Source organism: Musca autumnalis, unplaced genomic scaffold, assembly GCF_047663935.1.
Source record: "Musca autumnalis isolate F117 unplaced genomic scaffold, ASM4766393v1 scaffold_4, whole genome shotgun sequence".
Taxonomy (NCBI): Eukaryota; Metazoa; Arthropoda; class Insecta; order Diptera; family Muscidae; genus Musca; species Musca autumnalis.
This window is the reverse complement of record NW_027411977.1, coordinates 151,107,882-151,123,793: the sequence shown is the minus strand read 5'-3', so window position 1 is coordinate 151,123,793 and position 15,912 is coordinate 151,107,882. Positions and strand designations below refer to the sequence as shown.

Below are 15,912 nucleotides of genomic sequence, written 5' to 3'. Positions count from 1 at the left end.
TTGCGTTTTAAACCAAGCCTTGATGCACGATGTTTTTGTACAAAGAGGAAGGACGGAGACATCGGCACCACTGTCGACTAGAAAATTTGTACGGGTACGTCTGTCAGTGACTTGGAGGCGAAAAATACGACATTCAGTGGTGGATTTTTAGCTGGAATCCTCCACTGGCCCCAAAAGTCAATTTGGTGACTGCGCTGTAACGGTGTGCACTTGTCGCTAGCACTTTTCTAGCTTCACGTCTATACTTTTTATGATACCAGCACTCATAAAAATTTATGGTTGGTTTTTGCTCGTATGATTTCTGACGGTGCTGGGAACGATAACGAGCGACAGTAGGTTTGCGAGATCGTGAACGAGAACGCGTGGTAAACTGCTCAAATTTTCTGCTTAACTCCATTACAGCTGTACGCAGTTCGTATTTCGCTGGCACCGCCTTTTGACACTTTACATACCTGTGATGGTGATACAGCATCTACAATTGAGTCGGCAATTTTGGTAAATTCTGCTGACGTGCCGGTTGACTGACGCTGCTACCACGGGCTGCGCAAATGTTGGTAAACGTTTTGTCCAAAGACCCTTGGGTGCTGCTTCTCCTACTGAATTTCCAGCACCTCGTTTCATTTCGAAAAACAACTCGGAAGGTTTTTTGTCACCTAATGGCATTTCAGACAAAGGTCGATTGAGGCGTCTCTGTTCGCTGTCGGCAAAATGTTCAATAATTTTCCGTTTGACGTACTCGAATCGGTCGGTTGCTGGCAAAGTAGTGACGACGTCGGCTAACTGTGCTATTGTTTTTGGTTTTAAGGCGGCAAGCACTGTGGATGCCTTTTGTTTGTCAGCGGTTATGCCCGATGCACTAAACCAAAATTCCATCGAAATAAACCATTACCGTGGCGTGTCCTCAATCGTTTTGTGCTCATAAACACTGATATTCATTAATATTTCAAAATATATTATATATTTGTTTGGAGTAGTATATGCTTAAAACCCGTTTAATTAGAAACTGTTATTAAATATGTTTATATGTATCTTTATTCAGTTTTAAGGATTAAGTTCAGAGTTATGTGTAGTTTAGGATAACTTTGCTTTTGTAACATAGATGGTCTTATAGGCTTGGTTACCCATTCGAAAGAAAGACTCTGCGTACTTCATTATTTTATTTTATTTATTTCGAATGAGGAGGATGTGGGGAATATTTCTATTAATATTAACCCTCATGTGGTTCATCAAAGGGGTCTTTTTTTCAAAAATATGGTATTGAAGTATTTGGTGGTAGTTGCGGTTTGATACTGCGTAAACTGCGACTTCTTTTTAATAGAGTAATGCGTTATGTGTTCAGCGCCGTGAGCATATTTCTGCGGAATTTGTTCCCCCTCCCCAATTTCACAATTTTTTATTTTCGTATTTATGTCCAAAATGGGAATATTTTTGTCGATTAGGTGAGTATATTTTATATTTAAGTGATTCTAGTAGTTTTCCACATTTTAAAATATTGATTTTTAAAGGACTTGACCTTTTTAAATTATTTTCCGTGAGGAAAAATTCCGAGGGAAATATGCTTATGTCAATGAATTTCTTGGTTGTTCTTTTGTTGACTTTGTTAGTATAAGATCTATGTCATTAAAAATATCGTATAGTTGAATACGAACCCCAAACAAAATAAATTAATTGATTTTTTTCACGTTTTTGAGTGATTTAGTCTGCTGAAGTCCATAAAACGAGGGCCTTCTGTGAATAACAGTCCGGGCCCATTTATGGAGGTTCCTTAAAACGACAGAAGTGAAAAACGTTAGTTTTGTATCGGAATTAACCTTAGAAAAATATTACGATTATATAAAAGCACTTGGGCTGTGTCCCTCTTGACATATTGTAATAATGTAACAAATTATTAAGTTGGTAATGGAAAGACGGGGTCTGTATTAGAGTTGGGCAATCTAGATCCTAGTTCACTGTCCTAGTTCCAAACAGTATGAGTAATGTCAAAATAATGTGTGAAATTACGTATACGCATTTTTTCATACAAACGATGCGGACGATTGGAACTGCGTAGTGAACTAGATCGTTCTATTGAACTAGATTGGCACAACTCTAGTCTGTATACAGTCAAAGTGTTATTATATAATCGTAATATTTTTTCTAAGGTTAATTCCGATACAAAACTAACATTTTTTCACTTCTGTCGTTTTAAGGAACATCTATAAATGTGCCCGGTATGTGGCCGTTATTCACGGCAGGCCCTCGTTTTATGGACTTCAGCAGACTAAATCACTCAAAAACGTGAAAAAGTGCATTTAATTTATTTTGTATGGGCTTCATATTCAACTATAAGATATTTTATCAAGTGCCAAATGAAAATTAGATTAAAATATTCTGTTCCTATTCATTATGTAACTTTTCTATCTTTATAAATTGATGTAGTCAGTCTTAAAGAGACCTTTAACTAATAAAAATCTGGATGTGACACAAAAATAATGTAAAAAGTCATAACTTTGAGCCTTATTTATATAGCGACGGAGTGAGTTGCAATTGGTTTTTCTTGCTAAAATATGGGATATTTCTTTTAAGTACCCTAAGGTACAAAAACTAATTGTGGGTGTTTTGCTCGGAGTATGAAGAACATTCTAATGCTGAAAAACTGAACAAAAAGTTGGTTTTTACAAATGTTATAGCGCTAAAACTGAATTGTATGTGTCAGTTGCAAATGTTTTGTCCGATACTGTAATTCGAATCATTTTAGTTGTAATTCGAGAATTCCATTTGTAACATTTTATTTGTAATTCGAAATAAGAATTACAATTGAAATTTTTCGAATTACAACTGGAATTCTCGAATTTCAAATATGTGGATCCTCGCCACAGGATCAGTTCCCTTGTTAGTGGATATTCTCCACCGAAGTTATTTTTAAATAACTTCAACAAATAGCTTTTTATTTTACAATGACGGATGTTTGTCCGGCCAGTTTGTAAGACTTCCACGACAAACGCTTTTTGTACCCAAACAACAATCGTCGGCTCGAAATATAAGAGTGACCAAAGAAAAAATCTCGATGAGAAGTTTTTCTTTGGCAACCCCATATAACCCCAACGAAAGTATTTGCAAAACAAGACAATCCTTAGAGAAGAATGCTAAAACGAATAAAAAAGAGAAACACATTTGGAGGTAGAACTTTTTTATTTATTTGCATTATTTTAAACACTTTCCGAATCACACAAATCATTATTATTTACATATAAAATTAGGTTATTGTCGTAACTTTTCATTTTACCTCGGTCACCCCAAGAGGTGTTCCACATTGCGGATAACTGATGCGATAAATCTATCATAGGAAGTTCACAACCCACGGTAAGGGATATATAATTTGGAATGTTTTGCAGTTGCGAAAAAGGTTTCAAATTGTCAACATCCAAAAGACGTATACAATTCGTAGCCAATAACTTTCGTAACTGTGGAATTTTATCGAAAACAAAGTTGAGAGACGTACATGAAAGGCGTTCATTATCAGAAATATTGAATATTTCCAAATCATTCGCCCTTCCTAGACATAATAAAATTTTGTAAATGTCTACATCACTTAGGTGCCAACCAGCTAAAGAAATACTGCGAAACTTTTCACATGTACCGCCCTCGAAAAACGCAATTAATCCATCAGTTGTTTTTGTAGATCCACCCATAGAACCATCACTTGTTTTTACATAACTCAGATTTAGTTTTTGCAATCGGCACGAATTCAATTTAGAAAGTAACTTTTGAAGAGATTCTTCTTTTAACAGATTAAAACTGATGTCAAAATCCAAAAGTTCATAATAGTTCAAATCAAAGTCATATAAATTGCTTAAAGAACAATGGGATAAATGCAATTTTCTTAGTGTTTTTCCTGCGGACATGTTGCAGAATTGATCCAGCAGTCTTATGGAATCATTCCGCAAAGGATTTTGGCTTAAAATAACTTCTTCAAGATTATTCAAATTGGATGCGCTTGACAAAACTACTTCCAGGCCGTCAGAGGAAATAAAATTGCCGCTTAAGTTTAATGACCTCAAATTCTTTAAAGTCGGCAGAGCTTTGGCCAACTGTCTACAACCCTCATTTTGTATGAAATTATTACTTAAATCTAAACTTCTTAAATTGGATTGATGTAAAATAGCCTTGAAAATAGGTTCCGTTTGAACATAAGGCAGCCACAAGTCGTTTAATTGTATAACATTGGAGATTTGTGCCCTCTGTAGAACGTCCAATACATCTTTGTTGGTATCTATATAAAATCAAATATAGCAAATTTTATATTATTCCAACAAGTAATAACGCCTGTAATTACCTCTATGTAACTGAACACACATCTCTTCATAGCGTTGACCGAGAGGAGAAATTTGCCACTCAAGGACTGTTGCTACGATCATACTTTGTTCAACAGCAACGGCTACAAGGTCATTTTCTTCATAGGCGAATCCATCAGCAGTTTTAAGTCGCAGCGTTGGCTTTAAACCGACCAAACTTAAAATGTTAACGGGTAAAGTCAGACATATTATGTACTACATGCATACATACAACCATACTTACTTGTAATATCTACGAGCAGCTTCCTCGGCTAACCAACGCATATTTATGTCGTTTAACTTTTTCCTTTCGATTGGCACTAATAGCATTTCATCTTCAACTTTGATTTTGAAGGAAATCGTTGTTGGCAAACACAATTGGGTTGTCTGCACTTTGATTGGTGACGATTTTGTTGGCGAAATTAACAGTTGTATAGAAGCTGTGGTTGAATCGGGCTCTGTGCGAATACTTATGGCCGTATTCGTGTCATTAGAATCTTCACTCGTTTGTAGAGGACTTTCACTGCGAAAACGGCAAAAACCACTATCCATTAGCGAGGACTGATGTTTCGATTTCTGGCGCTGTGATGTCTGAGAAGTGCTTGCATTGCTGCTTATACTCGAAGTTCTAGATAGCGATAGCTTTTTTGTTTGTTTCTGGCGTTGTTGAGAATTAGTGCCCGTCGCCGCATCTAAGAGTATTTGAAACGCATCATTTTCTGGGGACAGAGATTCTCGTTGCCACCTACAATCTCTAGAATCATTGTCTTTGAAGGGAGATTTAATTACTTGCCGCGACTGTTTTGTTGGGGTGGTATGAAATCGACGCTTTTTCTTTTCGGGTCCTATATCGTCGATGAGCCATGAGTCATCATCAACATCTTCCGTATCCATATAGGCCCCACGTTTTTGTTTCTTCACCACTGTTCCAACATCTAATTCACTTTCTGATGAATTCTGTCTGTGTAGTGGTCGTTTTAGTTGTTCAATGGCGTTCTTGTAAACAGCTCCAGCACTAACTGGTGATTTAGTTCTACATTTATCAAGAGAACGATTTAGACGCACCGAAGATGTGGGAAGGATATTTTCTTCTTCGTCAGTGTTGTTGCTCTCATCATCAGTGAGGAGGCTTTGATCGCTTTTCTTATAATGATCCTTTCGTCTATTGTCGACATTTGCATTTGTTAGAGGTTTCACAGACTGTGATGAGCATATTCCCACTTTTGATAGAGTTTTTATGAGTTTATTTCTCACTAGTTCATATTGTACTTGTTCACCCTCGGTTAATGTGGTGGAATGGCGCCATTTATCCAAACTATTTAGGCAAGTATCACCAAAATCAGTTTTTACTGTTGCGTCTGCGCCTCGTTCTAGCAAGAGTTCGATAACATCAAAGAAACCATTCGAACAGGCGTCGTATAACGGAGTGATTCCGTCGCAACTTGTGCCACCCTTATCGTTAATAGCGACAGCAGCTCCTCTATCAAGCAACAACTCTACAATATCTCGGAAACCATGATTACATGCTTCATGCAGTGGTAACCAACCAGCATGGTCTCTGACATTAACAACATGCCCCTGATCAATTAAGCGGCGGACAAGCTCAATGTTACCTGCTATACAGGCCTGATGAAGCTGTGTTTCGCCTTTATTATTGCGCTTGATAGTTAAAGATCGTGTTCCACGAGTTACCCTATGTGGCCTTGGCTTTTCGGTTTCGTCTAAATCACTTGTATCCGAATCGGTAAGATCGTCAAGACATACATCATCATCCGAGTTGGGTGTTATATTTTCGGAATTCACATTTTCCGATTCTGTGTCGCTGTCATCTTCCAGAGATTTTATATCTAAACCTAAGCAACAATTAAATGTATGTTAAATATTGCGGAAGGTGTTTTAACGTCTATCACATATTATGCTAATGAATCATTAGTAATGATGAGGCGTAATAATAATATTTGTATAATAGTTTTTTTAAATGCATTTTGATATTATATTTAAACTTCGCTTAGGCAAGCAAAAATACTTGCAATATGGTAAGAAGAAGTCTGAAGATTTTTTGTTTTTTTTTTTTATTGTACTAAGAAATATGGGAACTTAGAAATACGGATCGCCATATAAAGGTATAGTTAGACAATAAAAATATTGCAAAGACCAAAATTGTAAAAAATTTCATTTAATTATTCGTTTAATTTATTTGCGATTTATAACTAATGTCATGTTTATATTATAGCCTTTTGCAGGGTTAACCTTCTTTTTGAGGATTTATTTGAAATATAATATTTGAATTATAATGGAATTGACATTTAAAACCTAAACCCACTAGGTTATATCCGGTTATATAAACGTACTGTAATACAGACTAAAATAAGAATTACCTACTACTTTGAAGTGACAATGAAAGTATTGCTACGGGGAAAGCAGTGCTATAAAACTAATCATTTTCTCAAGTGTTTGTTGTCATTATGCATTTTCATGACTTGTGTGGCTATTAAAGGTCTAACATTATTGAATGTGATAAAGTACAGTGATAAAAGGCGGTATGGAGACAACAACCCAGCAAAAGAGTGGGGTGTTGAATTTGAATATAATTTCACCTCAATTGTTCTCAAAATAGAACTGCTATGGGTTCGTTGATTCTCAACGAAAAAACACATAACAAATTTGTTGGTATTGCTTAATACAGCAAATAAACCAACACTTTCTTGACGGTGTTACCCCTTGGTAAACATCGCCAATTTTTCCCAATAATAAATTAAAGTTGTTTTAATGAAATATTAAAGCAACGACTATGGGATTAAGCCTGACTATTTTGAAAAGCAAAATAGAAGTCCTCATCCCAAACAGAAAACGCCAGCCCTCTTAATTGTGAGACCGGACACCGTCGATAGTGTTGGTTTTTTGCTGTATTAAGGAACTGATGAAGATCTGTGGCGAGATCTGAAACTATATTCTTCCCTGCCTTACTTACCCCTTGGTAAACATCGCCATTTTTTGCCCACTAATAAATTAAAGATGTTTTAATGAAATATTAAAGCAACGACTATGGGATTAAGCCTGAATATTTTGAAAAGCAAAAGTTAAGGAAGTACTTCATTCCTACTTTGACATCCCCATGTAAAAATAATTTTTAGGTCAATTTGTACTGCCATTCACTGAATAAAGTCATTCTTGGTAATGACTTTTTTTGCTGGGAATGACAAATCGGCCACAGACAAGTATGCAAAGAATGAATATTTAACTCAATGGGGGTTATCATGAACGGCAATTCCCCGTGAATTTTTTCACTTTCTCCCTTAAGTTGCAACGGCGGAAAATCAAAACTCACGGGGAATTTTCATTCATGATAACCCCCAATATGTATTGTCAAAAAATGGACCAATGTAAAACAGTCTGATTTTCGCCTTGAAAACATCAGAATACCTCCGGAAAGTATAGGGCAAAAATAGACCCTCAGTCCAGTATTTTGAAACGACCTACAACAAAGCACTATTTCCATGATATCCTCTATCAATAGTATTGAAATGACTTCATTTTTACTAAATGGGTAGATATTATCCTCTACTATCGTAATAAATCCCAAAAAGTGCGCCAAATCAAATTAAACCCAAGCTGGAATACCGAATTTGTGGCTACTATACTCTTTACCAAGCAAAATAATATGCGAAATCGGGTTCGCGGACATAATAATGACATCATTAGGAAATATTTAATAGTCAATATTCTGAAAGTCAGTAAAAGCGATCCCGAAAGCTCAAATAAGTTCTACTACCACCATTCCAGAGGTAAGATCATGACATATTAATCTTTTTTGTGTAAATTCCTGACGTAATATAACAACACTAAACTCAACCCTTATACAATTTTTGGGTCCATTTTAAGAAAAACAAGTAAGAATGGCGTTAAGTTCGGCCGGGCCGAACTTGTTATACCCTCCACCACAAGTTGTATTGAAGTAAAATGGAATAATTAGTTTCCTTTCGTGTATGAAGAAGGGCTATGGGGGCTACTTCAAAACGTCGATCTATACCGACAAATTTCTGACGGAAAGTTTTTAGGCTCAAAGAAGACTAAATACCAAATTTCCTATATTTCGGTAAGAGAATGTGGCTAAAACTTAAAAATGCCTAAAATCAAGAAGTACGCTTCTATGGGGATATAGGAAGACTTGAACCTATACTGATAATACTCTTCTGGAATATTTTATAACTCTTGAAAGACGAAATAACGAATTTCAGCCGTTTCGGTTGGATATTGACGTCACAATCTTCAGTATTACGAAAATCGGGAGGTACCGTTCTATGGGGGCTATATCGAAACGTGGACCTATACCGACGAATTTTAGTCAGAAATGGCGAACAGTTTTATATCACATTGAAGACTAAATACCAAATTTCAGCCATTTTGGTGGAATATTGAGGCCACAACGTTCAAAATACCGAAAATCGGGAGGTACCGTTCTTTGGGGCTATATGAAGGCATGGACCGATACCGACAAAGTTCTGGGGGAAAGTTTAATACCCCTAAAGAAGACTACGTACCAAATTTCAGCCATTTTGGTAGGATAATGAAGCTAAAACCTTAAAAATACCGAAAATCGGGAGGTCTATGAGGGCTATATCAAAACGTGGACCGATATATCCCATTTTCAATACCAACCATCCTGCAAGTAATAAAAACTTCTGTACCAAATTTTGACTCTCTATCTTTAAAATTGCGAGCTATATCAAATCGACATAGAATTTTATGCTGATCAATAATATATATACTTTATAGGGTCTCCGACGAATATTTCGATGTGTTACAAACGGAATGACAAATTTAATTATACCCTCCATGTTATGGAGGGTATAAAAAACTCGAAAATTATTATCCAACGAAAGGTCCAATGAATGTCCGTAGTGGATAGATAACTCATTAAGGAACATAGCTTTGGTAATTCTCCAAGAGACCATAGATTTGGTAATTTTTGCAATTCTTTTATTGTCAGCCACAAGTAGTAGGTAATTCTTATTTTTGACCGCATTTGTTATAAATCGCAAATAAACATTGTATATTTTGACGGAATATTGTTTTGAGGACCAATAGCAAGTGATTTGCACAAAAACCCGTATAGTTTTTACATAATTTGTCGCCATAAACGAACAATTAATATGATTTTTTTTTTTACAAATTTGGTCTTTGCGATACATTTGTTTTCTAACTGTATATTTACAGAAATCGAGTCAAAAATATATTTGTGCTCCGTATGCATAAAAATACTTATTTAAAGTTACTCTTGGTAAACCTCCATAAAGCGCTACCAAAGTTCCTTAAATCAAAGAAAATCTGGTTATTTATGGGTTTCGTAAAATATATACCTTTACTTGTGGCCTCCTGCGCCAGCTCATCAGCCAAAACATTCATATTGTGTTTCAATTGAAGCTTCCTTAGCCGGGCATACACTATTTTTTCCAACTTCAATTGACTGTCTCCCGCAAGAGTGGCCTGATCCTTTGCCTTTTGATAAATATCTTGAATGGTCCAAAATGATTGTTTCTGCATTTCACAAACTTCTGCAATAGTGCATAAAGTCGAAAAGGCTTCTTTTGGTACGTCTTTATTCAAGTCAAACTCCATCCACAGATATTTTAAAGCCTCATCATATTGATTATTGTCCTTATATGTTTGATATAGGCTCACATAGATTGGAATCAACGACTTTCCCGATTCATTATTAAGTTGGGCACACTCGAGCATCTTGCCATAGTATTCTAGTGCTTTCGGATAGTTAAATAGATTACAGCAGTAGTCTCCTAGTTTTTCGTAAAGCTGTTTACGTTTTACGTAGTCTATGGAACTTGTTGTCACTAATTCATCAAGAGTCTTACATATTTTTACAACTAAAGATGAATAAAATCGTCACAAATGTTCTCAATGCTTTGCAATTGTATGCTTACCAATACGTAATGTTTTCTCTATCGTGTTTCGGTCATTTTCATCTGGTGTGTTTTTCTTATATGCCTTTGTGAGAATCTGTTTCGCACTGGCAAAGTCTCCAGCTTTGATCAAAATCTCCGACTTGATTATTAATGTTTCACAAATTTTCTTTACTTTTTGTTGCAGACGTTTAGCCACTTCTAGGGCTAAGTTACAGTATCTCAAAGCTGATGTCGCATCATTTTTCTTGCAGTGAAATAAAAGGCTCATTGAAACATAACAAGTGTGCGTTAGTTCGAATATATCATTGGATTTACTTATTTTTATTGCCTTTTCCATATTAGCTATTGACTCTTCGAAATCCTCCATATGTTCTTTGACAACGCCCAAATTTAGGTAACAACGTGCCTGCATGTCAAGTTGTTCCAGCTTTGATATTTGACCAGTTAACCTGAAAGTGACATTTTATCTATAGCCTATCAGGAGTATTTCACCTTTTTATTCTACTAAATACTAATAAATATATATCAATCAAAATATAGCATAGAAGGGCCGACCATTTGATACCTTAATCCACGTTGATTCTAAAGTCTTTAGTGGAAGAAATTTCTACATTATTAAGGATATATTCGCTATGTTGATGGAACTAAACAGATTTGTTGTATTATTGTATCACTGGTAGACATAAGTGTTTTGAAAAATAAAATAAATGCAGTACAGTGTATTGTTGAATACCCAGCAAAATTAATTGGAAGTAGTGCAATGTACACTAGTTCTTTCACGGTATGTTTTGATGCAGTTCTTACCGAGTCGTGAAAAACACACTCCATTCCCCACATTTTATGCGCATTCAGATGCGATCCAACGAATGACATCCATTTCTCACATTTTAACAGCATCCGTATGCAGTCCAAATGAAGTCTTGAAAAAGCACTCCGTTCGTTATATTATATTATCAGTTTTTAGAGGTCACTACAAGTATATAAGTCAGTTTGTACATCCCTACAACTCGGCCAAAAATAGAAAAAAAAAACATTTCCAAAAATTTGTTATAAAAGCTCTGTTACTATACGTGCAAGAATCTTCAAGTTTTACCACCTTTTACTAGAAAAGTGTTCCTTTACTTGATGTAAGCATACAGTTGATATGAAAGCAGTTCACAACTTTAGCCAATTTTGTCACTTTTACCATTTATAAAAGTAAAGGAACGGACGAAAAATAAAATAATTTATGAACTTTTGCGGTAACACATGAAAAGAAAATTTCCTAATGGAGTTATGCTTTTACAAAACAAATTATTTTTATTTATTCTGGAATATTTAGCAAGGTCTTGCATTTTTATTGCATCTTTGAACTGAATAAAAACACATTCGAAGAGTTCCTTTAAATTCACATCCAAAGCACTGCATCAAAACACGTGCTTTGGATGAAAATTGGACTGCATCCTATTCTGCCCTAAAGGGTTAGTTAAAATGCGATTCCAAAGGGTTAGTTAAAATGCAATGCCAAATGGTTAGTTAAAATGCAATGCTAATTGAATGCATCTTTCAGTAGTCACGCTCTTGTAAAAATCATGATACTGCATCTTTGGAGGCAAACTTTTTGCTGGGTATATATTCCCTTTCATTATTTCAGGTGTTATGTAACAGGTGAGTTTATCCCGTCTCACCGACATTCAGAATGGTCTTCTCTTTCAAATGCTATCAATTTCATATCGATATTCGGTCAGGGTAAGTGAATATATCCGAATAATGGAGTCATCGCCATGTAGCCGTGGTCCTAGGAAAATGCAACGTTTTGAGCCAGTTTTTCTTTCTTCATATTTTGTGGAAATTTTCAAAGTTTGTCGTATTTATGTAAAGATGAAATACTTTTCACTGAAAAAGAGTCACAAATCCCACGCAAAATATACAAGTTTTGGAGCCAGTTTTTATCCTCAATATTTTCCTACCTTACCAAATTGAATACCAACCGTTGTTGGTGAAATGAATAACTGTGTGCTTGTCCAACCACAAAAATTTGACTCTATATTGATTATAACTTTTAGCTGAGCAACGCGACTCAGAATGCGGAGAGAGGTTAGGTTAGTCGATCGAAATAATAAAAGGTGGGTATAGCACCCTTATTTCGGTATGCTATAAACTATTTGGTCAAAACTGACTTTTTATACCCTCTCTACGTAGTGGCCCACAGAAGAAAAAATGCTTAAGTCCAGTTATGGCCCGTTTAAAGATCATGTTGATATACATACCACAGATAGCCCTTGGGGCTCCTGAGTATGATGATATAAATGTTGTCTTGCACAAGTCCAAACTTCCCGGGATATGGACCTTCAGAGTAAATACATACCAATGTTATTTCTCACATTTTAAAGCCGACCAAGGCAATATAATAGTAAGGATATATATCCTATGCTCTGGACGTCCTGATTGCAAGTAACGGGTGATTAGAAAACTCTTCATTTTTAAAAGGCAGATTAATCCGCGTAGTCGATTTCGAAGCCTGTCTGTCCATAGGTGAAAGTATTAAATTCCCGACAGAAGGAAATTTTATTGCGGGCTTTACAATGATACCCATATTGCATTGGTCGGCTGTAAAAATATAAGAAATATTATTGGTATTTGCGGAAGACCCATATCTCGGAAAGTATGGACTTATGCAAGACAGAATTTATATATTTAAGCCAATAATTTGTACCCAATTAATACTTAATGGACCCTTTAGTATCCTAAATGATAAAAACGCGAATTCGAATTGTTGTTATATGACATTGACTGATAATGATAATGATCTATGGCACCTTACCCGACTATTTTTGACCGTTGAGTATTGGAAATGGTCTTTCAGCTGTGCGTGCAGTAGCGGCGAGAGTGTCTCATAGTATTTATCTTCAATATCGCGCAAAACTTTAAACTGGTCACGAAAATATATGATGTTTGAAAACTTATAAAGAAGGTTGGAGAACAATTTCGTAAGGAATATGCAGAAATTCCGCTATGCTAAACTAATTCAGCACACCATCGCGACTTGTTTGTTATTACTTGAACTTTTGCTGGGGTTAAAAGGATAACAATACCCATTATATGGTCAAAACTTTAAAGTAACACATCCTTATAAAATACAAAAAACTGAAAAGAATTGATTTATAACAATTCGTATGACTTTGATATAAAAATGTAAAGATTTAAACAATAATGACTAGATTAGATTAAATTTAGCCCGTATAGAGCCTTGAAAGTAATACCTCCGCGATTTAAGTAAAAATAAATAAATTACTGATAGAAGTCCTATAGTGTGTGGTGCATATTCTGTGGAAATACATGGTCGATTGGTTTCGTATAGACAGAAATTGAATTAATAAATAAGTGTGGATTTGTAGATTTCCAATTTTAATAAAACACATTTAAAAATACATTGTTTTCAGCGAGATAAAACTCCCATTCCTGCGCCCAACTAAGAAATAATAACAGAAAATCAATGCATAAGCGTGGGAGGAGGTTTTTACCTGAAACCGAGTCACCATCTTATAACAACAACTGCGATTCGCTATTTTTCTCCATGGAGGAAAGCATAGGCCCTAATAAGAAATAATTTACCATAAATGTTGGCTTAAACTTGATATTAAATACATATTTTTCACTATTAAATAGGGTGCGCTTAAAGAAATGTCTTACCATTTTTAAGTTTTTGTAGAGAATTTCCACGATTAGTTGTTATAGATTAAGTTTTGTGCCTAATTCGATAAATTGTAATAAGACTAACTGTTTTGTAAAGAAAATCCAAAATAAATGTAGTTTAATTCGCAAATAAACAAAAAAAGATGGGTTGTGCTTAAACGAATGTCGATCACTGTATATATCATCATGATCCGGGACTTGTTCCAAATAGAGTATCACATACATAATTTATGTATTGCTATCTACCCTATAAGCATAGATATTTTGTAACATACTCACTCCTTTGTCATTAGAAGGCTCTTAAGAAATGCTCTCTCGGCCTGGCGCAATTCATTCATTGAATTCGATGCGGCGGTTTCGCTAAGAGCTTGGCCATGTAGTAAGTGTGCTCTTCCTAATGTAGCATAGGCTCTTTGTTCTTCAACCTTGTTTTGCAGTTTCTTGACAATCTCTATAAAATTGATAATTATTAGGGAAACTGTAAAAGTATAAAGCTTTCTTACTCAAGTAAGTGTTTATTTGGGATTTTGCATTGTCGAAGTCACTGAGGAGCATATACATTTCACCCACCATTCGATGCGCCTTGGCCATCTCCAATTGTTTGCCCAATTTCGAGTATAAAATTGCCTCTTCTTCGTATTCCTTGACTGCATGTTGATAACGTCCTTGTTGATTATAAAAGTCTCCTAAATGATTGCAAGTTTGCGCCAAAACTTCACGATTTCCCTCCTTGATAGCCCTTTCTTTGCGTTTCAAATACTCTAAAATGAAAAAATTGCAAAACTGTGATTTACAAGATTTTATTATGTTTTGCAACTTACTTTTCTCTTCCATATTTTATTATTTATTTTAGTTTGTATTCATTCTGATAACATTCATTTTGTATTTTTTTTATAGTTTTATTTTTGCAAGTTACATTTCATCTCGCTATCCGCCAGTCGCCAGTACTAGGGATAGGTAAGTCGACTTTCGATTAGTCGACTTTTTGCAGTTAAGTGGGGTTCAGACGATCAGTTTTGACTGACAGCTTTGCTCAAATAATCGGTTGCTTGCCAGTGTGGTCGTTCATTTTTGTCAGTCATCAGGCAACCACAAAATTTTTTGTAGATGTTGGACAGTCAGCTGTTGGTTGTTTGTTTGTTTGACCGTGTGAACGAAACAACGTCAGTCAAGGAATAAATTAGCAGAGTAAATATCAAATAAAAGTTAAAAAAGTCGTGTGTTTTTATTAATTTGATTGATTATTATTGCAAATAAGAGATAAAAATAGCAGACAAAAATCTATTCCTTCATTTTAATATCGGCCAAACAAAACATTGCAAACAAAACGACAAACATGGACAACGAAAATGAATTTTTAAAGGAATTTTTCGTTGCTACGAAATGCAAAGATGCCTCTGGGACATAACCAGTCCAGAATATATGATGCGCGACATTAAAACAAAAGCATATGGAGAACTACTAAATGTTATGAAGAAATACAAGAAGGATTGTTCTATTGACGACGTCAAGAAGAAAATAAAATTAATCCGCTCATCGTACAGAAGGGAATTGAAAAAAAAAAAATAAAGCAATCTGAATCTTCTGGAGCTGGAGTGGACAGCGTTTGGCTCAGAATCTCGAATTTCTTTTAAAATATTCACATGTGAATATTGTTTTCGGGAGGCTATCCATTTTTTTTACCCATTTCCTTCTTCTTGTCACTTTATTTTCTTCCTCTAAAAGCGAAATGATCAAAAATGCACATCCAATCTTTTTGTCATCCATATTTATTAATAAAAGTTGTTATTTATATGATTTTATAGATATGTGAACACAGTAATTTTTCAACTTGACTGTTGGTTTGTCATCCAACTTGAATGACTGTTTGGCCGCTACGAACAGCACAACAAAACTGAAGCAATCGATATTTGACCAAAAGCTGTCAGTCAAAACTGATCGTCTGAACCCCACTTAAGACTAGACAAAATGCATGCAACAAAAAAATGTTTACGAAACTTTGT

The 15,912-nt window shown here is 35.2% G+C and overlaps 1 protein-coding gene across 1 annotated transcript; it reads right to left on the bottom strand.

Moving 5' to 3' along the window:
- Window positions 1-3,152: 3,152 nt before the first annotated feature.
- On the bottom strand, window positions 3,153-14,886 carry LOC141402581 (tonsoku-like protein). Its single transcript, XM_073984166.1, has 8 exons — window positions 14,731-14,886; window positions 14,413-14,670; window positions 14,189-14,360; window positions 10,253-10,683; window positions 9,674-10,195; window positions 4,558-6,166; window positions 4,316-4,491; window positions 3,153-4,252 (listed from the first exon to the last, which is right to left on the bottom strand). The coding sequence occupies exons 1-8, from the start codon at window positions 14,741-14,743 to the stop codon at window positions 3,189-3,191; spliced, it is 4,245 nt and encodes a 1,414-aa protein (XP_073840267.1). The 5' UTR covers window positions 14,744-14,886; the 3' UTR covers window positions 3,153-3,188.
- Window positions 14,887-15,912: the final 1,026 nt, after the last annotated feature.

Excerpts from the sequence above, each read along its gene's own strand:
- LOC141402581 (XM_073984166.1), bottom strand. Across the intron at positions 6,167-9,673 it reads GCAGGAGGCCACAAGTAAAG|GTTTAGATATAAAATCTCTG; the intron begins GTATATATTTTA and ends ATTGTTGCTTAG. Across the intron at positions 4,492-4,557 it reads GCTGCTCGTAGATATTACAA|TTTGGTCGGTTTAAAGCCAA; the intron begins GTAAGTATGGTT and ends TAACATTTTAAG.